The sequence below is a fragment of the Harpegnathos saltator genome, unplaced genomic scaffold (genome assembly GCF_003227715.2).
Source record: "Harpegnathos saltator strain DR-91 unplaced genomic scaffold, Hsal_v8.6 scaffold16, whole genome shotgun sequence".
Taxonomy (NCBI): Eukaryota; Metazoa; Arthropoda; class Insecta; order Hymenoptera; family Formicidae; genus Harpegnathos; species Harpegnathos saltator.
Genome location: NW_020229939.1, coordinates 2,010,748 through 2,032,509, shown reverse-complemented (window position 1 = coordinate 2,032,509; position 21,762 = coordinate 2,010,748). Strand labels below are relative to the sequence as shown.

The following is a 21,762-nucleotide window of genomic DNA, read 5'->3' as shown; positions in this document are numbered from 1 at the left end:
CTCATTGCGATTATGATTGATCAGTTTTGAAAAGTCAAATGTATAAAGCGCAATATTTCCTTTGCCCGTGTCTGGATCGAATGTTTCATTTCCATTCTAAATTTAAAATAGTTGAGTGATTTCAAAGGTAACCGTTCCTGTAGAGACATTCTGTTGCTTAAAAAAGAAATCTCTCACATTCTCTTTTCCCTTATTCATTTATTGCAGAGTTATTAGGTATAAATTTAATTATTAACTTTCGATAATAGATTACATATTTTGTATAAGCAGAAACGCGAGATAATGTTGATTTCATAAAAGATTTCACAAAAGAAACGTTGCTTATAAAAGAAATCTCACATTCTTTTTTCCTTATTCATTTATTGCAGAGTTATTAGGTATAAATTTAATTATTAACTTTCAATAATAGATCACATATTTTGTATAAGCAGAAACGCAAGATGATGTTGATTTCATAAAGAAACGATGACATAGCCATCGTTTTAACTCACGATAAGATAATCGCAACGATATCGTAAGTAATATTAACACACAGATACAAAATTGAAGCGCATTTAACAGTTAAGCGTTCGACAGATTCCGTCGAAGAAGTGTATTATATATTTCAAAACGTATTCCGAAAACCGAATATGTGAAACAAGTGTGTGTTGGTCGTAAGTCAGTGAAAAAAATAATTGCACTCTAAATTCCTTTTGTAGTGCGTTAATAAAAGTGAAGAAACTATTCCAAGACACGTTCTTGCATTTACATGTAGCTTTAGTTTGTGCGTTAGTAATTACCGGAACTTCATCCAACGAATAGAAAATTGTGATCATGAATGAACGACGATATCAATAATAAGCGAGCAAAGATCACTACGTTTAGCAAAAGTAAGTACAATCTAAACTATTTCTAAATAGTAAAAATGCCTCAATAGAAACTTTTTTATTTCTTGAATATTACAGAGAAAATTATCTTAAATAAAAAAAATCTTAAATTATCATAATCTCTCTCTTATATAAAATTATCTAAAATTATCATAATTATGATAACTAGCTCATGCTATCTTTGCATTTTTCGTATCTAAATTTTAGCAGGAAATATTTTATCTCTTCATCGAATATATATATTATCTCTTTAAATGATAAATAACTAAGACAAGCAGCCGAACACGTCTGCATTGTGTGTCAATCTTAGAAATGCAATGCAACACAGTTACTGATTCAATGTAATTAATTATTTACAATTTATTTATTATATTTACTTATTATAGTATATTATTAATGCAGTTTAAGATATTAAGCAATCGTCTTTCGCGATGAGGGTCTCTCGGAAATATGTGTTATTCTACGTCTTGATCGCGTTACTCAGCACGCAAAATGCGGCGGCCAAATTTTCCCCTTACAAAGGTAATTTTACTTCCTCATCTTATATTCAATAATTATATTTTATTATATTATATTCGAGAATATAATATAATTATTATAATATAATAATTATATTATATTCGATTCTTATATTCTAAGAAATGTCAATAAGGAAGTAGAATAAAAAGTAATGTAAGAGAATATATCCGCATTTTATAAACATTTTCGATGAATACAAATTTATACTATCGAAATAATAAAAACTAAAATAATACAATACAATAATATAATAATAATATAATACAATAATACAAATCTTAACAAATACGATCAAATAATATAATAAATCTTGACAAATTTTACTCATCCAGATATATTTAGGCGAGACGTGAGTCTCTCGCAAGACGATAAGTCCGTCGACTACCGATTACCGACGTCCATCAAACCGATTTCGTACGAGATTATGTTCATGCCGGAATTACAAAACACCTTTAAGTTCGATGGAATCGTAATAATCAGTGCTGCAGTAGAACAAGAAACTGATTCAATCACGTTGAACGTGGGCGATCTTAAGATTAATTCGCAGTCCGTTTTAATAAACCAAACAAACATACGCGATTCAGACAGCTACGACAACGTCACCGAAAAGTACACCATCACTCTTCTCAAGACTCTCAAAAAGGGGTCACAGATATTGATTACCTTTGGTTTTGAAGGGAAATTGCGCGACGACATGATCGGATTTTACAGAAGTTCTTATTTCGACGAAAACAAGCAAATCAAGTAAGTCACGTCGATTTAGGATATTATTCAACAAAATATTCAATTTACAGAACGGGAAATGTTAAAACAAACAAATAACGATACCTAATAAACAGTTACGAAACCTCGTAATGCGGTCTTTCTTGAAACTGCAGATGGTTAGCCGCAACGCAGTTCCAAGCGACACACGCCCGACACGCCTTTCCGTGTTTCGACGAGCCGAGTTTCAAAGCGATGTTTACGATTCGCATATTAAGAAACAAGAATCACACATGCCTCAGCAACATGCCACTGGCCATGAGCAAGCAAAAGTGAGCATCAAGAAAGCACTCTCCCGACCGAATAAGATTGGATTCTCATTGTCCGTCCAGGCGGCGGCAGACTTCGTCAATTCCACATCAAAATATTCTTCAATGTTTTTACATTGAAACATTCACAGTATCCCTTACCCGCCTTACCGTCACATTTCCATCATTTCTGTTGAGAGAAGAATTGGGCGGAAGTTTCACAGACTCTTGCCTGCCGTCTTCTAAACGAACAGTAAGAATCCAGCGTAATTCGTCCTACTTCAACGTTTACTCCTAATTCGTGTTCTTTCAAGGGGCAACATGATATGGGACACCTTCAAACAGACCGTTCCCATGTCCTCTTATCTAGTAGCGTTCGTCATTTCGGAATTCCACCATCTCGAGCAGGGTCAATTTAAAGTGTGGGCCAGACCTAGCGTCTTCAATCAGGCCGCTTATGCCTTGAAGGTCGGCACTACTGCCCTCAAGTTGCTCGGTAACAGATTCGGGCAAAATTACAATCTGCCTAAGATGGACATGGTAGCTGTGCCCGACTTCTCGGCCGGTGCCATGGAAAACTGGGGACTGGTGATGTATCGCGAGATTCAGATGCTGTACGACGAGGCAGAATCGTCTGCGCCCGCACAGCAAACCGTGGCTTCTGCGGTCGCACATGAACTCACGCACATGTGGTTTGGGAATCTGGTGACGCCCGAATGGTGGAGCTGCCTGTGGCTCAGCGAAGCCTTCGCCAAGTACTTCGAGTACTTCGCCACCGCAGAAGTAAGAACGACCGGGATCGTCTTTGAAACTTCCCTTCGCTTAAATCAAGATCAGTTTAGTTTGATCTCGCACAGAGTAATCGCTTAAAATTGCCCTCGCCGTTGATGGAGATTAATAATCGGTCCACTTTGACACGTCGCGCGACATCGTGACGACAATAGATATCAGGAATAAAAAAGAATAGCTTGCCCCGATATCTGCGGAAGTCAATTTAACAATCTTTTTCTTACCACAACTCCGTAGATCGAGACGACATGGAACATGAAGGAGCAATTCGTGGTGACCGAGCATCAAGCTGCTCTGACAGCGGACAGTCTGGAGTCTTCTCACCCGATGACTCGGGAAGTTTCCAGTCAATCGCAAATCAACGAAATGGGTGATGTAATCACCTACTCAAAGGGTGCCAGCATCGTTCGCATGATGAATCTCATCTTCGGGGACGATGTTTTCAACTCTGCATTACGCGATTACCTGAATAAAAAGTATGTGTCCTTGCATGAAATGTAACGATCGATTTATTTTTGCGAAGAGACTCTGGATTCCTAAATCGTGGAAACGTTTAAAAACGGATAAAACGATGTAAAATTAACGATAAGAGAAAAATTGAATTCGACTAACAGCGATATCGATGCCGATTAATGCATTAATAATCTATATTTACAATCCATCGCCTTAACGATAATAATCCATGCTCCTCTTCACGATGTTTGATAATCAAGACTGTTCGACGATCGCAATATACCTTTCAGCAAAGAGAAAGGAATAGGTCGCCCGGATGCTTTATGGACGGTACTGCAAGCTCGAATGAATCGCGCGGCTCCATCGGAGTTCTTCTCCGAAACTTCTGTGAAAACAATAATGGATACTTGGACGACCCAGACCGGGTACCCCGTCGTGTCGGTCGCGATCAACGACAAAGGTGTAGTCCACGTTGGCCAGGAACGCTTATTCTTGAGAAAGCTGGACCATCTGAACGCTGAACGAAGAAACACGAACGTCACCTGGTGGGTGCCCCTCACGTGGACCACGAGAAGCGAACTGAATTTCGATGACACGACTACCAGACACTGGCTGAGCACAAAGGAGGACACTCTAAATCTCCAAGTCGATCCGAAAGAATGGCTGATACTCAACATTCAGTCGTCGGGTTAGTAGTAGATAACACTTAATTCGTGCGAATGAAACTCGCAAAATTCATACCAACGCATCTGTCGAATGTGATCACACCAGTGTGATACACTAAAAAAATTATACAATTAAGTAATGACGCGAAAGAATGTCACGCCAATGGGAGCTACAATCAACAGTTGTGATATTCTTCATCGTAGGTTTCTACCGCGTCAATTACAATCGCAATGGGTGGCAGCGTATTTTCGATGCTTTGCATAGCGACAAATTCGATGACATCCATGTGTTAAACAGAGCCGCCCTCGTGGACGATCTTTTAAATCTGGGTAGAGCAGGGTATCAAGATTACGAGACAGTCTTAGATGGAATTACGTACCTCAAACGAGAAACGGATTACTTGCCTTTCAAAGCAGCATTAAATAGCTTAAGCTACTTGGACGCACGGTTCAGGGGATACGAAGAGCATTCTTTATTCAAGGTTGGTTAATTATCACGTTGAAGCGCACGAAACTAGAAAGCGAGAAAAGACCGACGCAACATCGATCTTGTGCAATATTGCTCTAGATTCTTTATAATTCTTTTTGTGATTAATTCAGTTTTGACAAATCTTTCACGAAAAAGTATCGAAACAACCAGTGGATAAAAATTACTGAATGAGAAAAGTATACAGGGTGTCTTAAAAATACCGGAACCCCCGGATAACTTTGCAGGATCAAATTTTCATGAAAAACTTTAAATACAAAAGTTGTAGAAAATCGAGTAACGGACTTGATGGTGACCTTGAATTTGGCTTCGGCCATGATCTTCAAGGTCTGTTTTTTTCTATCAATTAATTTGAACAACTTTTGTCTAAAACATTTTTTTTATTTGTCTAATATTTTTTGAGATATTTGAGAAGAACTTGATAACTTTTTCAATATTTAACTTACGATATCTCGCTAACTATTTGTCGAAAGATAAAAGTGGTACTTTCCACTTCCAAATTTCCAAAAGTCAGTAAGTTTGCAAAAGTCAGGGCGCTGTTGTAACAATATATTCTTGAAACTAAATAAAGCAAGAAAGCCTAGTACCACTTTTTCTTCCGACAAATAGTTAACGAGATACCATAGGTTAAATAGTGAAAAAGTTATCAAGTTTTCCTCAAATATCTCAAAAAATATTAGATAAATAAAAAAATGTTTTAGACAAAAATTATTCAAATTAATTGATAGAAAAAAACAGTATAATAAAAAATAAGGGTTTCCATTTAATCCCTTGTCCTACAACAACGAATGAGACTCGTGGTAAGATATTTGGGCCAAAAACAATGAGCACGAGCCTGACTCGTGGTACTTCGTTCGGACCAAACATAAACAACACGAGTCAGACTCGTGGTTCAGTTGTTCTCGATATTTTCTTACTTTAGTTACGTGTAATTCTTCGTTACGTTCACACGTTTAGGTTATAATTCCCTAAAAGAATTAAACAACCCTTATACCTATCATGTCAGTAAAAAGAAAATCTAATATCGATGATAATTCCTTTCGTTGCGCCGAAATATACATGTCATAAGACGCATACATTTTGCGCAAGTTCGAGCACAGCTAAATAGCTCGACGCATGACCGATCTTCTTGTTTATTGTGGCCCGAGCGATCGGGAGTTAGCGGGTAGGATAAGGGGTTAAAAAACGCAAGTTGACCTCCAAATGACCTTGAAGATCATGGCCGAGGCCAAATTCAATGTCACCATCAAGTCCGTTGCTCGATTTTCTACGACTTTTGTATTTAAAGTTTTTCATGAAAATTTGATCCTGCAAAGTTATCCGGGGGTTCCGGTATTTTTAAGACACCCTATATGTTCGACAATATGAATAGACTCTTGCCTCCAGTCAGCCAGTCAGTACAATTTCAATTTCATGGTTTTAGCAATACGTGTTATCGCTCATCAATGACAGACGCAAAGAACTGGGACACGAGAACCGCGCTGATGATAACAGATTGACGGTCTTGCTACGACGCGACTTGAACTTCTGGGCCTGCAATCTCGACGACGAAGAATGCGTGACGACTTACGTCAATAAATTCCAGGAGTGGAAAGCGAATCCTTCCATCCCGTAAGAATATATATACGATCATAGTCGCACGTTGATATGACGTATTTCTTTTCCACTTTCAACTCGAACTTCAATGATAAATGATAATTCTTCAGTTACTTGGATATATCGACTAATATCGAGTTGTTCAATATTCGACAGCATCAAACCGAACGAAAGGACCACGACGTACTGCATAGGCATTAGAAACGGCATATCCGATGACTGGGATTTTTTGTGGGAACGATATCTCTACTCCGACAACGCAGCCGAACAGATAGAGATCATCAATGCTCTCGGATGCAGTCTAAATACCACCATCTTAGAAAAGTAAGAATAAACAAGTAGGCGTTTTCTTCCATTAGATTTTTATCGCGAATAGTGGAACATCAGTCATCGCAAATGGTCTCTCTTCGTTAATATCATATGATATTTTATAAACTTATGCATCTCTCGATTATATCATTCTTTGCATTTAGGTATCTGAAATATGCCATCAGCGACTATCAGATCAATCGGATCCGCAGGCAAGACAGCAAGCTCGTCTTCGACGCCGTTTGCTCGAGCATGGTCGGCGCCGAATATATCCTCGACTTTGTCGAAAAGCATTACAAAGATATGGAGAAATAGTAAGTCCCATTTGTTGCATAATACGATAACCGTGCTTTAGTAGCCATCGTACAGATGAAAATACGCTTCGGTCCATACGATGTACAATATCAATTAATCCATATTGGAGTAATTTTTGAGGATCGTAAGATCACGTGTAATTAATTTCTCCGATTAATTTGATAAACACGCGATTGCCCAGCTACGGAGGACTGAGCACAGTGGCAACGATCCTCGATGGGGCGTCGCAGCATTTCTCCACTGTCAGAGTAGTGAACAAATTTGAAAATCTCGTGGACAGTCATAAAACAAAATTCGCGCCGATCCTGAAGTCTCTGGCAAACTCCTTGAAGGTCGCTAGATACGAATTGGAATGGTACAAGGTCGCTTCGGGACCTATTATCCGATGGATACGAAATTACAACGCCAGGGAATATCGCCTACCCACGAAAATAACTCCTTACAAATACATCATCACCCTTACGCATGTTAAGCTCAGCGACTTTACCTTCGACGGCCACGTGGAGATCAATGTCAGCGTCGCGGAACAGACAGATTTGATCGTTCTGCATTCCGTGAACTTGGAGCTTAATTCGGTGAAAGTGAAAGCTGACCAGAACGAACTCAAAGTAACTCACCAGCTAGTGAGCAAATACGACTTCCTCGAGATCAAGCTCGATCAGACAGTGAACACTGACATGAATCTGACCATCGAAATCGCGTACAAAGGTGTTTTGGCGCCGGATCTTCGTGGTTTCTACAAAAGCTACTACGTGAATAACGAAGGATCATTGAGGTAATGCGTATCGCTGATAACGAAACTGGATAAGATTAAACTTATTTCTAATTAATTTGTATTAATATTTATTTTAAGTTATCTTTTCGTCTATTTTTATTTAATATCTTTATTTTTATTCAATTCATTGATATTTATTTCAGAATGTGTTATAAATACATTATAACGTTATAATATTTATTTTGAGACTGTGATTCATTCAATATTTCATTCACGCGGTAATTCAGGCACTCGATTATAAATTATAATACGTTTGATATACCAGTTGGCTCGCCGCCACACAGTTGGAACCAGTTCACGCCAGGAGGATGTTCCCTTGCTTCGATGAGCCAGGACTAAAGGCAATCTTCACAATTCGAGTGTGCACAGAAACACAATCTCACAATGTTATCAGTAATATGAAGCGAGAACAAGTCAAAGAAAAGTACGTGTAGAACTGTTCAGACCATTTGAATTACGATTTTGCCGAGATTGCAATTTTGCTCAGAGGCCTCTTGGCGAAATGTTGCAGCTATGATTGCCCTCCCGACAACTTTTACGTTTTCTCCGAATCGCTGAAGATGTCGACGTACCTAGTGGCGGTTCTTGTTTCGGATTTCAACTTCAAAAGGATCGAAGACAAATTTGCCGTGTACGCACGTCCCAACGCTATCGAACAAACGGAATATGCTCTGTCCGTAATATCTCCGCTCGTGGACTTTTTCGAGAGCAATTTTAATCAAGACTATCAAATTGAGAAACTCGATATGGTCGCTCTGCCGGACTTTGAGATGGGCGCGATGGAGAACTGGGGTCTCTTGACGTACAGGGAGGCGAGACTGTTGTACGACAAGAATCATTCATCGATCACAAGCAAGCAAGCTATCAGGAACGTGATTGCCCACGAGATTGCCCATCAATGGTTCGGAAATTTGGTCAGTCCTGCGTGGTGGAAGTACGTGTGGTTGAGCGAAGGATTCGGCAGATACTTCCAGTATCACGCCACCGCTACCGTACGTAATTGAGATTCAAATTAAAATTGCCTCGCCGATATTTCAAGGCAGTTACACAGAATTATTGATTGAAAATTATTGATATTCCACAGAAAATTGTTCAAAAGTTATCTTATACGCAAATCGCGTGTAACTTCGCGATTACGACGATAAACATTTATCTTCGAAGAAAACGCGTTTCTACGTCTCTAAATAGACATCGAGACGAAATTCTTCTTCTTCGTTTAACTGGTAGAAAACAATAAGGATTTTTTCGAACGGTGAAAATATCGTTTGTACATTAGGCGTTCGCTGACACGACATTGGAATCGCAATTCGTGGTGGATCAAGTGCATTCTGCCTTCATTGCGGATAGTTCCAGCTCCACGCATCCCATGACTCACGATGTGTACACACCTGACGAGATTCAAGACATTTTCGACACGATCTCTTATGCTAAAGCTGCCAGCGTGCTGAGAATGGTTGAAAAGTCATTCGGGAGAAAAGTGTTTTACGAAGCATTGAAAGGCTATCTTGACGAACAGTACGTTCGATGATATTTTATCTTGTACGGCAATGTAAACATTCCTCTTATCGGTTTAATCTCAGTGAATGAGATCAAAGTTGCATTCTTTTTCCAACGAACATATTAATCCGTCCGTTCGCTTTGTCCCTCAGGAAATACGACGTTTCCAAACCAGAAGACTTGTATAGGGAACTTCAGAAACAAATAAATCTGGAAAAACGAAAGGAGAATATCCAAGAGATTTTGGATACATGGACGACTCAACCCGGCTATCCCGTCCTTTATGTCGATGTTCAAGATAACGTCATAATTCTCAAACAAGAACGTTTCCTCCTCAAAAGACGCGAATTCCTTACCGATGATAACATCTGGCACATTCCAATCACAATGGTGCCCGTAATCTCGTCTTTAATCCCGGATTACCAAAACACCACTCCGAGTCTCTGGTTGACGGAAAAAGAAACGAGAATCGAGTTACCAAATGATCCAAACTCTAACTCCAAGATATTAGCTATAACTTTCAACGTGCAACAATCCGGTAATTAAACAGAATAAGGAAAATAAAAAGTGTCATAAGGTGGATCTTGCGATATTTGATGATCTCTCTCTCTCTCTCTCTCTCTCTCTCTCTCTCTCTCTCTCTCTCTCTCTCTCAGTGCGTTATCTTGATGAATGCAAATACTTGTTCTCCCAGGTTTTTACCGCGTGAATTACAACGAGGATCATTGGCTACAGCTGACTAAAGTACTCAAGAGTTGGAATTCTTATGCTATCCACGAGATCAACCGCGCGGCATTAATTGATGATTTGATGAATCTCGCGAGAGCAGACTACGTCAATTACGGAATTGCCATATCAGCTACGGAATATTTGGCTGAAGAAAAGGATTATCTGCCGTGGCGCGCGTTCTACAATAATCTGCCTTATCTGAACAGACGTTTCTGGGGTCGTGATATAGAAGCCTTGTATAAAGTAGCTATATTGTACATGTATCATAATTATATATAATCCACCCATAGATGTATCTTATAATTAATATGTTCAGAACTTGTGTTGTTGGCTGCAACGCCCAGTCAAACTATTCATGCTGGATTTCTTATCTTCTCCATATACGAGAGCAAATCCACAAAGATGCTTCCATAGCCTCTTTTGTTACGAGCCTTTTATTTTTCAGAAATACCTCGTATTACTCATAAAGCCGCTTTACGCACAACTTACCTTTGACGACGACAACGAAAACGAGAGCGACGAAGATGATCTGATACGTACAGAGAACATGTTGAGAATATACACCCGCGAGTGGGCCTGCAAATTAGATATTGCGGATTGTAGATTCCACGCTGCGCGATACTTCCAACAGAAGCGTTACAATCTAAAAGAGTAAGTCCAGTGATAAGTGAAAAAAAAAATATGTATATACATGTATGTTTGTTTCTTTATAACACGAAGGTCTCAGAGACCACAAAGCTTACAAACCCAATCGCAAAAAATACATGAACTTTGTGACTTTGTGAATATAAAGAAACTAAAAAATAAAATGATCTCATTGCACGTCAATCGTACGCCCTGAATTGTCGATCGTTTCACAGAATACCGCCAAATTATCGCGGTGCCGTTTATTGCACGGCTATGAGAGCGGATGTAACAGAATCCACCTACAAATTCCTTCTGATGGAATACGAGAAGAGCAATGTCATGGCGGACAAACTCGTGACCCTCAGCTCGTTGGCATGTTCGCAACAGAGGACTATCCTAGAAAAGTAAGTATGATTAATAACGACTGAAACTCTTACCGATCGAATTGTCATTAAATGTCGTCATTTCATAAAGCATACATTATATGCGTGCGTTGCAAGTTGCAAGGATTCAACTTGTGGCGTAAATTCTCTGATATCTACATACGAGAATCAATCAATATTTCACAAGAAATGCCAGGAGAGAATTTTGCGGTAAATACATCGATAGGTGCACGTTCATATTTACATGCATATCTCGTTTGAACCAAGGTTGCTGTTAGCTGCGATCGAGGAAGATTCGCTTATACGACTCCAAGACGTCACAAAAGTATTCTCAGACGTGTACGATGCGAGCATAATCGGCGTCGACGTTGTCATAAACGTGATCAGGAATGAGACAAATTACGACAACATGAGCAATCGGTAAGTGAACGCGTGCGGTAATAAGAATCTTATAAGATGCGCAAAGAGACTTTACACGAATATATAATTACGTGACGCATTATTCGACGACAGTTTCGGCGGTTACGCACAAATCAAGGAAATAGTGGGCGCACTGGCGAGCAGATTATCCACTTACCAATTATATGGAAAGGTAATTTACCACCGCCGTATTTATTACTTCGATTAATTTTACTTTCGCGTGATGAGTAACCGGTCGAAGTTGCAACAGAAATATCCATGTTGTATCTTTGAAAAGTCCGTTGAAAATTTTTCATGCGAGATCATAACGATCGAATCGTCTTTTGCAACGAAGGCAGAAACAGAAGTAACATGTGTGTATGTTTCATTAAACGTTTCATCAAATAATTAAGTAATACGATCGCTTACAACGTAATGTTTACAAAACGCCCGACATCAGTCGACAAATGTTACTAACTCACCATCACCCCGCAGTATCAAGAACTACTCGACTGGCTAGTCGACAAAGAGCCGGCATTCAAGGATTCCAAGGAATCTTACTTGGCAAACGCTGAATACGAGTTTGATTGGTACGAGAAGCAAGCGCCGGAAATTTTCGAAGCGTTGGACAAGCTGCTGCCGGACAACACGTATCGCTTGCCGAATACGCTTTATCCAGAGCAGTACGACATCTACCTCACGCCTGAGATAGAAAATAAGATCTTCCAAGGGGAGGTTCAGATATACATAAGAGTCGAGAAGAACACCACGGCCATTTTCCTCAATGCGCACAACCTCCGTGTCACGAGCGTGGAGGTCCGCAGAATTCACTCGGAGGAAGACGACGGTTTAGAGGCCACAGAAAATATACCATTATTAGACTACGTACTGGACACTGATACGCAACAACTGAAGATATACCTAGCCGAATTCCTAAATGCGAAAAACATAAAGGTGAACATCGAGTTCAGCGGGACCCTCAACGACAACATGCAAGGATTCTATCGTAGCTCCTACAAGGACAAATCGAGGAAGCAACAGTGAGCAACGTCCGTTATTGCTCGTTGCTGAATGTAACTGCACGATCAGCACGCTGCAATTTAATTCAGAGGATTTCGTAGTCGTTGCTTGATTTTGCTATTAATGTTGTTTCGTCTCTTACCTTCACAGCTGGCTGGCCACGACGCAATTCGAGCCTGTGCACGCGAGAGAGGCCTTCCCGTGCTTCGACGAGCCGGCGTTCAAATCGAAGTTCTTAATTAACATTCAACGACCAGAGTCCTACACGAGTCTGAGCAATATGCCGCTCTCGAAAACTGTTTTGTCGGAGTAAGTACAAAATTTCAACATATAGTCTGTAAAGTAAGAGCGTGCACGGGTTAATGTGTAGAAAAATTTATTTTTAATGATTTTTAAGTACATGGATTTGTTGTACTCCATGAGAAGAAAAATGCTATACCATTAATAATGAGTCCAGTCACCACCGGCATTGATAATTGCCTGGCATCTCCGAGGCCGAGGCTTTCCACTAAGTTGACTGCGTATTCGTTCGGTAAAGACCTCCAAATGAGACGAATTTGTCGTGTCGGCTGCTTCAAAGTGCACACTCATTTTCCTCGAAGCTTGTGCTTGAGATATGCCCACACATTTTCAATGGGATTTGCATCTGGCGTCTGCGATGGCCAATCAAGTGTGACGATGCCAGACTGCTCTTTCCACTCGGTGCAAAGCTTGCTCCGGTGTTTTGGCTCGTTGTCTTCCTGTAAGATCCAGTCCTCGTTTTTTTTTTATGAAGCATCGTTCAGCAGTCGGCAACAAATACTTCTCATAAATTTGAAGCATTAAGGTCGGGTTCCGCTTAAACAAATTCACAATTTTGTTTTCCATATTCGGCGTCACTTTGCCTATCGAGCCACGTTCTGGCAAGTCATCGACATTTTTGATCTTCTTATATTACTGAACCCACTTAGCGACGAAGGATTTTGATTTTCCCATGTATTTAGCAGCCACTGCATATGATATTTTTGGTCCTTTGGGGTGGGAACAAAGGAACACAGCCTCGTAACGCGATGCGTATGCGGCACTCATGGCGCATGGTTAACGTGTTTCTCAGGTTAGAGTTCGACGCCAACTGAATCTTTTGTGACAAAGCATTCACGACAAAGATTTCATCTATCGGCTCACAAAAGAACTAGGTCGATATTTGAAGCCAACTGCTATTTATGCCGTGCACGCTCTTACTTTACAGACTGTACGTATAATGTACAATTTCCTCACGCACAAAGCTATGTCGACGACAGATTTACACCCTGATTTGACGATTGTCGTTTCAGGAAAGCTGGCTACGAGTGGGACATCTTCCATACCACCGCTGTGGAAATACCAACGTATCTAGTTGCATTCGTTGTCAGCGAATTTAAGCCTCTGCTGAAGACCGCAGACAAGATCAATGTCTGGGGCAGACCGGAGGTCGTGATGAACGGCTATTTCGCTCAAGAGACCGCTGAAAAGCACCTGGAGATTCTGCAGAATTTCACAGACATTGATTATCCCTTACCGAAGATAGACCTGGTGGGAATCCCGGACTTCAACATGGGCGCGATGGAGAACTGGGGCCTCATCACTTTTCGGTAACACGCTCATGCTTTGATTAACGTTCGAGCGACTTTATAATGCGTGTTCGTCATTGTCTGAATTTAACCCGAGATATACATGCGTTGCGTGAATAATATATGTTTCTCTCTTTAACAGCGAATATGGACTATTTCATAAGAATTACTTAACTACGAGCACATATGAAAAATACATCATCTCCGTGGTGGCACACGAATTGGCTCACACGTGGTTCGGGAATTTGGTTACTTGCCAATGGTGGGACTACATTTGGCTGAACGAAGGCTTCGCCGAGTATTTCGAGTGGTACTCGTCTGATCAGGTGAGTGCTTCTCGATATTTACGTGCACTCCTCAAACTTAGCTCAAATAGCGTGTGAAATTGTAGCTCGTCTTTTCTAAGAACTCGAAAAAATCAATCTAAGTTCAGCTTTCTCACTATAGCATCAATTCTTCCGAAGTCTCGGCAGGACGGATATCGATTCACCATCGAGCCTAAACTTCTCGAGCGATAAAATATTTTTTACAGAGATCATTATCGCGATGAATAGCGAGAATCCGTGAAATGTTTTTTTTCTTAGATGCTACCTGAGGAGAACTACATGGACATATTCGTGGTTTACGAGATGCATCCCGCACTGGAGAAGGATGCATTGGACTCAGCGCATCCGATGACAAACCCCGTGAAAACCCCCGAAGAAATAAAGGGCATCTTCGATTATGTCACTTACGGAAAATGTACGTATGATACACAAAGAGAATTCAACGCCATCAGCTCACTCTCGTATATCATAATAATATGTTCTAATTTCTTATATAACAAAATATAGTGCTTCTTCTTACGGGAGGGGGGGAGGGGGGAGTGTCAACTGTAAAGTTCTTGAGATGTCTAAAATCAAGATATATAAATCTGCTTCAGCCTCCTGCGTCTTACGAATGTTATTCAACGCGTTCGACGACGAAGTCTACAAATCGGCGCTTCGCGACTATTTGAAACAACACCAAGGCGGCACGGCGCGTCCCGCCGATTTATGGAAAAGTTTCGAGCCCTACGCATCGATAACAGTCGACATTAAGGATCTAAACATCAAGGAAGTGATGGACACTTGGACGGACCAGCCGGGATATCCCGTCGTCCATGCGCATTTGAATGATTACAAACTGACGCTCTCTCAGGTAACGTCATGTAGTTACGTCGTTTCCCGGCTGTTACTTTGTTATTTTTATTATTCTTACTATTATGCGTATTCCATTGTACTTCGTTTTGGGATTCTTCAAGACAAGTATCGCGCAACGTGCTGTTTGTAGGAGCGGTTCATCCTGAGCAACAAAACGAGGCAGAGCAGACCAAACACGGAGTTTTACTGGATACCGATTCACATCGATACGTCCCTCAAATATGACAATTATATAAGTATGAAACGTAAAACATGGCTGGGGCCTGAACCTAAAGAACTATATGTTAATCCCACCAACGAGTGGGTCGTAGTAAATTACAAGCAGACCGGCTTCTACCGTGTTAATTACGATGAATACTTGTGGCAACAACTGATCGACTATCTGCAGAGCAATCGGTACGGAACTATCGACGTGGTGAATCGCGCTCAGATCCTGGACGATCTCTATTACTTGGCACGCGCCGGTTACGTGAACGACGAATTCTGGTGGAAGGCATCGAAGTATCTCGTCCAAGAGACGGAACATTTGCCCTGGAAAGCGTTCCTCAACAGTCTATCCTACGTTTACGAGAGATTCGAGGGGCAATCTTGTGAGGAGCACCTAAAGGAATACGTGTTGAGATTGATGTCCAAGACGTATAATCTAGTCCAGGGATTCCAAGATTCCAGTAAAGATCGGCTTGTAGATCGGTTGCATAAAGAAATGATTCTCCAGTGGGCTTGCAAGCTCGGCAATCCTAACTGCATCGAGGAATCTATAAATTGGTTCAGAGCTTGGCGACAGAATATTATAAATGGGTGAGAACGATCTCATATATTTCGATAAAATTTCGATAAAATATTTATTATGACGCCCATTTCAATTTTAACATTTAAAATTTTCCCAGTTAGTGCTTGCTTCTAATTGATTGCGAATAGATTGACGTATAAATATAACTTAGTTAATTTACCAACTCATTAATTACTAGTTTATTCATTAAAAATTAATTTGTTCATTAATTATTAGTTTATTCGTTAAAAATTAATTTGCTCATTAATTATTAGTTTATTCATCTAAAAGCTTATTCATTAATTTATTTAAATCGCCTACAACAACTCTCCAATTTCTCGCTAGATTTGTCAATTGTCTCAATCTGATCTTCGTCGTAAATCTGACAATTCTTATTTGCGACTTCTCCTCATAGCATTCCACCCAATGCAAAAGCAGCTGCTTATTGCGCCGCAATAAAAAACGGGACTTCAGGTGATTGGAACTTCTTGTGGAATAAATATCTAGAAACGAATTTCGCCTCCGAGAAGCTGGTGATTATAAATGCGCTTGGTTGCTCGAGGGACCCAGACGTGCTCGATAAGTAAGTTCACAAATCGCAAATATAATGATCAAATTATAAACTAGGATTTAATTGACTCACAAAAGTCACGAAAATGGACGAAAGACCGTGGATAAATCCGCGCATTAATTGTTTCTTCGATACTCGGCTATTCATTCGTAAACTACATCCCGATTATTCCTTCAGTTTGACCTACATTGATCTCATTATCATCAAAATTGCATAAAACTTAACGGGGAAAGAAACTTGGAATTTAGAAGATACGATTAGTTGCATGTCTAATCGCCCTTTATTTCGCGTCTCTATGTCGATTCGTTCGCGAGAGAAAGAGAGAGAGAGAGAGAGAGAGAGAGAGAGAGAGAGAGAGAGAGAGAGAGAGAGAAAGATGTGACTCTTGAAAAAGCTACGACATGCTTAGTGTCAACTTACCTCACGCAACGCACTCTACACGTTGCACACGCGCGCCCTATGAACCGACACAGACGAGCCGACGCGGACCGCCGGATACCCAAGAGTGAGGTAAATGACCGACGCACGGGCGAGTGAGGTAGAAGACCGGTTGACTTCAAGTGGAAGAAATACCGCATAATACGATACGTTAGGCGGCCTACAACAATGTATCGCGCGGAATGCGGACCCTGTCACCCCATCCACATTCCTTAAAGAAACAAGCGCCATTGACTAACAGAAGCGACTAGCCGGACGCCGGCCGAGCGCGCGACTTGAGCGCGCTTGTCCATATCTCCGCTTCTAGGCGTCGCAGAGGGATCGTTGGAAAACAGAAACCTGCGCGCTTCTCGCGAACATGCGGTTGTTCCGGTTGTGCAGTTCCGAAAAGCCCAAATCTTCGATTGGGCCGAAATTTTGTGGAAAGCTTCTCTTTAGCTCCGAAATGAAAACCCTTGGAGGATTTTTGGCGACAAAGTCCCATTCACCACCTATACCCGGTCAGAGTTTAAACAGCTTTTCCACTGTATCTTCGAAAATATTGATTTTGGAGCAAAATGTATGTGACAAGAAATGAAGCTAGTGAAACGCTCTAGAAGAAAGGTCATATATATTATTAACGTAAATGCAATACTTTTGCAGTTATGTTGAATAATAGTTGTCCCATCCTATCCTCGTCCTTACTCCATCCTTGCCCCCATCCTTGCCCCCTCACCCCCTTCCTATTTCCCTATCTATCCTTTTATTCTACTAGTACAAGCAGTGTGTTTACAAAAGTGATTGAAAACAAACAATGGGAAGAGGGTGAGGGAGACAAGTGAGATGGAGGTGGGGCGGGGGTGGGGCGCGCGTAGCGCGCCGTGCTAAACGTAACTTATGCATATACCAAACTTTCTTTGTCAATAACTTTTTAATAAACAATGCATATCTTTAACAACATATGTCGACATTGTTGAAATTAGTGAAAGAGAGGTCGTCGGTATTGTAAATAATAACATTTTGTAAATATCTATTTTTGAACATAATGGTAAAAATATTGCATTTACGTTAATAATACATATGACCTTTTTTGTTTCATAAGCGTTTCATAAGCTTCATTTTTTGTCACATACATTTTTCTCCAAAATCAATATTTTCGAAGATACAGTGGAAAAACTGTTTAAACTTTGATCGGGCGTAGGTGGTGAATGGGACTTTATCGCCAAAAATCCTTCAAAGGTTTTCATTTCGGAGCTAAAGAGAAGCTTTCCACAAATTTTCAGCTCAATCGAAGATTTGGTCTTTTCGGAACTTTATCCGTTGTTCCTCTATTGAATAAGGATTAATTAATGAAATTAGATCCTCATGATGGAAGAAGTTGGTCGTCTACAAAGTCAAGCGGGAATTAATCATCGATGGAAACAAAAGAATTTCGAATTGACTAATAACATTCTGAAGGAACAGTTTGTTTTTATTCTTTAAGTATAAAGTACAGTTAGATACGAAATGATATAGTAATGTGTATAACAGTACATAAAATAACGTGTAATACAATAATGAAAGCTTTAAGTATTAACTTTCCAAAAATTAATTTAATTCGTTTCATAAGATTACACAGAGAAAAAATGATATTCCCAAATTGTAAATATGCAAGTATTCGAGTTTGGGTAGATGGTTAACTCTCTAAATTCTATGACAGCCATATATCTTTCGGGTGCAAGTTCCTTTTCCCGCTCAATGAAGACATGAATAATTCATTTAATGTTATAGCTACCTGAAGAAAGTTTTCAACGATGGTAACAAAGGCGTCGTTTTTCGTAAAAAAGATGTTCCAACAGTGTTCGCTTCTGTATATGGCTCAAGTCAATTGGGAATAAATGTTACTCTTGACTTTATAAGACATAATTTGCAGAACCTCCATGATTAGTGAGTGTATTATTGTAACAAAATTGCAGTGAGATTTATTGCGAAATTCTTGTACTTACATTTCGTTTCGTGCACTTTCATTACAGTTACGGCAATTGGGACGACGTTCGAGAATTGGCCGCCAATGCAGCGTCCCACATTTCGGATGTCACAGTATATAATAAGGTATGATCATTTGTTATATACGGAGCATATAATTTAATCATATGCATAACAATAGCTATCAGATATAAATTTCAAAAAGCAAAGCATGATTTTAAAAAAGGCTTGTAAAAACATTCGGGTTGTTCATTATAACTATTATACCGCTTTATTAACACTTCCTATATTTTTATGTTGTTATGTATGTTTTGTTTATATATATATATATATATCCTATATTCCACGTTGCATTATTTTACATTAATAGTATACTTCTCGATATATCTTGTATTTATGAAAAAATTTTTCTCTTTTACGTAATATGAATATTCTTGTAAAATATAATAATTATTATTTTCGTGATCGTCAAGTATTAAATGATGTAAAAACTTGCTTTCTTTTTGTTTCAGTTAACATACCTTCACGCAGTTAAACCAGATGTATTCCCTAAACATCTCGTACAACCCGTTTATGACACTGTGGCTGACAATATAGATTGGTACGAGACACATGGCAAATCGTTTGGTCTTTGGATATCAACGGAACTGTATGGAACTAAAGGTGGCGGTTGTGCTATGATAAAACCATTGAACGTCATTGTCATGACACTTATTGCTCTAATTTCGTACTTCATAAGCTGTCATTGAGAAACCAAGAGGGTGGAGATTTATTAAAACGACCATATCTAGCAAGCAATCTAATTTAATGATGAACAAAAAGCATTTCATCGAAAACATGAAATCATTTTGTCCAGATAAATATATTTTTTAACATTGTTATACGATAATATATTAAATATTAATAAATATTAATAAAAATTAATGGTTTTCCTTGTCCTCGACAGCTGCTTTGAAACATATGTTACGATGTGTATATTCACGTATCAAAGTTCTAACATATTAACAGTAAATAAAGCATTCGTCGGTTTACAAATGGAAGAAATTAAGTAACACTTGTACGACAAAGAGTTTGTAAAAATCGATACAATTTTATTATATCCATAAGATGTGCAACATGCAACATTTTCAAAATAATGCAGTATTATATCTTCGATAGGATGCTGTTTCCTGTTGTTATAAAATATAGGTCGCATTGCAAACTCTTAATAAATAATTAGAATTTTATCGTACGCAAGCTGTTTGGCAATCGGTCATACGTACATAGTTCTCAGTTTATATGAATCGATAATTGAGGAATTTTTTGAGTTTCTAAGTACACAAAGTAGATTAAATCTCTCTTTATGGAGATAATATTCGATTTCTGAAGCGACTTTTAACATGCATGTAGCGAATTAACCACATTGTATATATAAATTCTTTTATTATCTTTGTTGGTAGGCGATTCAGAAAATAGTCACTTTCAACATATATTGTAATGAAGGTCTCAGCGAAGGTCGCTGGAAAAATGACATTCTTATTAACAGGATGAAGTAACATTCTCTTTTTGCGCACAATAGAGCTAGATTGTTACATTGAAAAATGTCGGTGTATTAACTTGCTAGTTTTCTTTCTTCTTCTAGTGATTCGTGAAAATTGTCGCTTTATTTTTTTTATTATTCCTCTATTTTACAAACACGCAGATAAACGTACAATTATTTGTCGCGTGTTTCAAATTGCATACTTATCAATCGTTTGAACGCTCAATAAGAAAGAACAATTCATGAACAATTGAAAGGTTGAAAGATTTCCCGATGAGAGTTCGCATCTCAGTAGTGTCTATTGACTTTTACCTCGAACCTGGGATCATCTCCGTTACTCGCTAATTTGCAAGTTATCCTTTATGTCGAAATTCTTCGGGCCCTGAGTGATATCGATCACGACGCGAGGGAGATCCAACATTCTTTTATCTTTTTAAAGAGATCCCTAACGTTATCACACTCGGGAGATATTCAAAATATTCCCTTTAAATCTAGCGAACAGGGAATAACGGGGAATGTAAACGCGCATACACCGGAGAGCTCTAGCCCGCTCTGTTACTCTCATAAATTTTATAAATATCATGTACATACGACATAATGCTGGCCGTATATATATATTTACAAATAGATACAAAAACACATAATATCCTCTTATACAACCCGGATAGACTATATTTGGCGATTTCGTTCCGCGTGTTCCGGCTATGGTGATCTGCTGTGTACGAATGGACAAATCTCCGCGCGAACAATTCGGCAAACTCGGCGGAGAATTAAATCGCGCACGCGCGCTCGCGCGCACGTGCGATATCAATTGTCGCCCGGAAAGCATCGCTCTGCGAATAAACTCGATACCACGGAAGACTAAATTTGCTGTCGAACATATTTATTACGCGGTGTTCTTTCGCAGCCAGTCACGTATCGTTGCGTGATTATTGTCGATCCACCGTATGTTGGCTTCCGCTTGCTCCACTGCTTGTAGCACGGCTCGTGTCGCGCTGCCCAGTTCCTCTTTGTGCTCAGTCGCGAATTCCAGCAGCTGCAAACATAACAAAAACGCGTGACGTAATGCGATAATCTGTAGATGTCAATACATTGTGAGCTCGATGAGGAAGAATTATTCGGCGGATGTTTCAGTTCGCGTCGAACACTTGGCGTGAACTGAAAAAATTTTCATACGACAGATACCTCATTTTTATCCACCTTATTTTTTCTCACGTTTTAGGAAGAGTCAAGACGATGTCAAATTATTTTTTATCGGAAAGTTTTGCAAAATAAAGCTGTGTGAAACGAAGCCATATAAAGCGACAGAGCT

General features: G+C 39.5%; 2 protein-coding genes across 3 annotated transcripts in view; one reads left to right on the top strand and one right to left on the bottom strand.

The window, feature by feature from the left end:
• Positions 1–583: 583 nt before the first annotated feature.
• Positions 584–20,419, top strand: LOC105180900 (putative aminopeptidase-2). The gene is made up of 32 exons (XM_011137233.3): positions 584–869; positions 1,269–1,388; positions 1,718–2,129; positions 2,264–2,419; positions 2,710–3,178; positions 3,422–3,660; positions 3,928–4,325; positions 4,507–4,784; positions 6,213–6,400; positions 6,542–6,709; positions 6,859–7,008; positions 7,191–7,784; positions 8,050–8,208; positions 8,296–8,776; positions 9,061–9,299; positions 9,434–9,819; positions 9,976–10,253; positions 10,456–10,661; positions 10,871–11,041; positions 11,288–11,440; positions 11,534–11,612; positions 11,915–12,459; positions 12,590–12,748; positions 13,753–14,049; positions 14,171–14,354; positions 14,613–14,769; positions 14,951–15,207; positions 15,340–16,007; positions 16,394–16,561; positions 18,737–18,892; positions 18,979–19,057; positions 19,444–20,419. The coding sequence occupies exons 2-32, from the start codon at positions 1,298–1,300 to the stop codon at positions 19,678–19,680; spliced, it is 8,202 nt and encodes a 2,733-aa protein (XP_011135535.1). The 5' UTR covers positions 584–869; positions 1,269–1,297; the 3' UTR covers positions 19,681–20,419.
• The window catches only part of superdeath (Suppressor of ER stress-induced death), a 31,460-nt gene continuing 30,034 nt past the window's right edge, over positions 20,337–21,762 (bottom strand). For both annotated transcript variants that reach the window (XM_019840391.2, XM_011137231.3), the window contains exon 15: positions 20,337–21,486. In XM_019840391.2, coding sequence (XP_019695950.1) covers positions 21,337–21,486 — 150 coding nt within the window. In that variant the 3' untranslated portion in view covers positions 20,337–21,336. The remainder of the gene's footprint in view (positions 21,487–21,762) is intronic.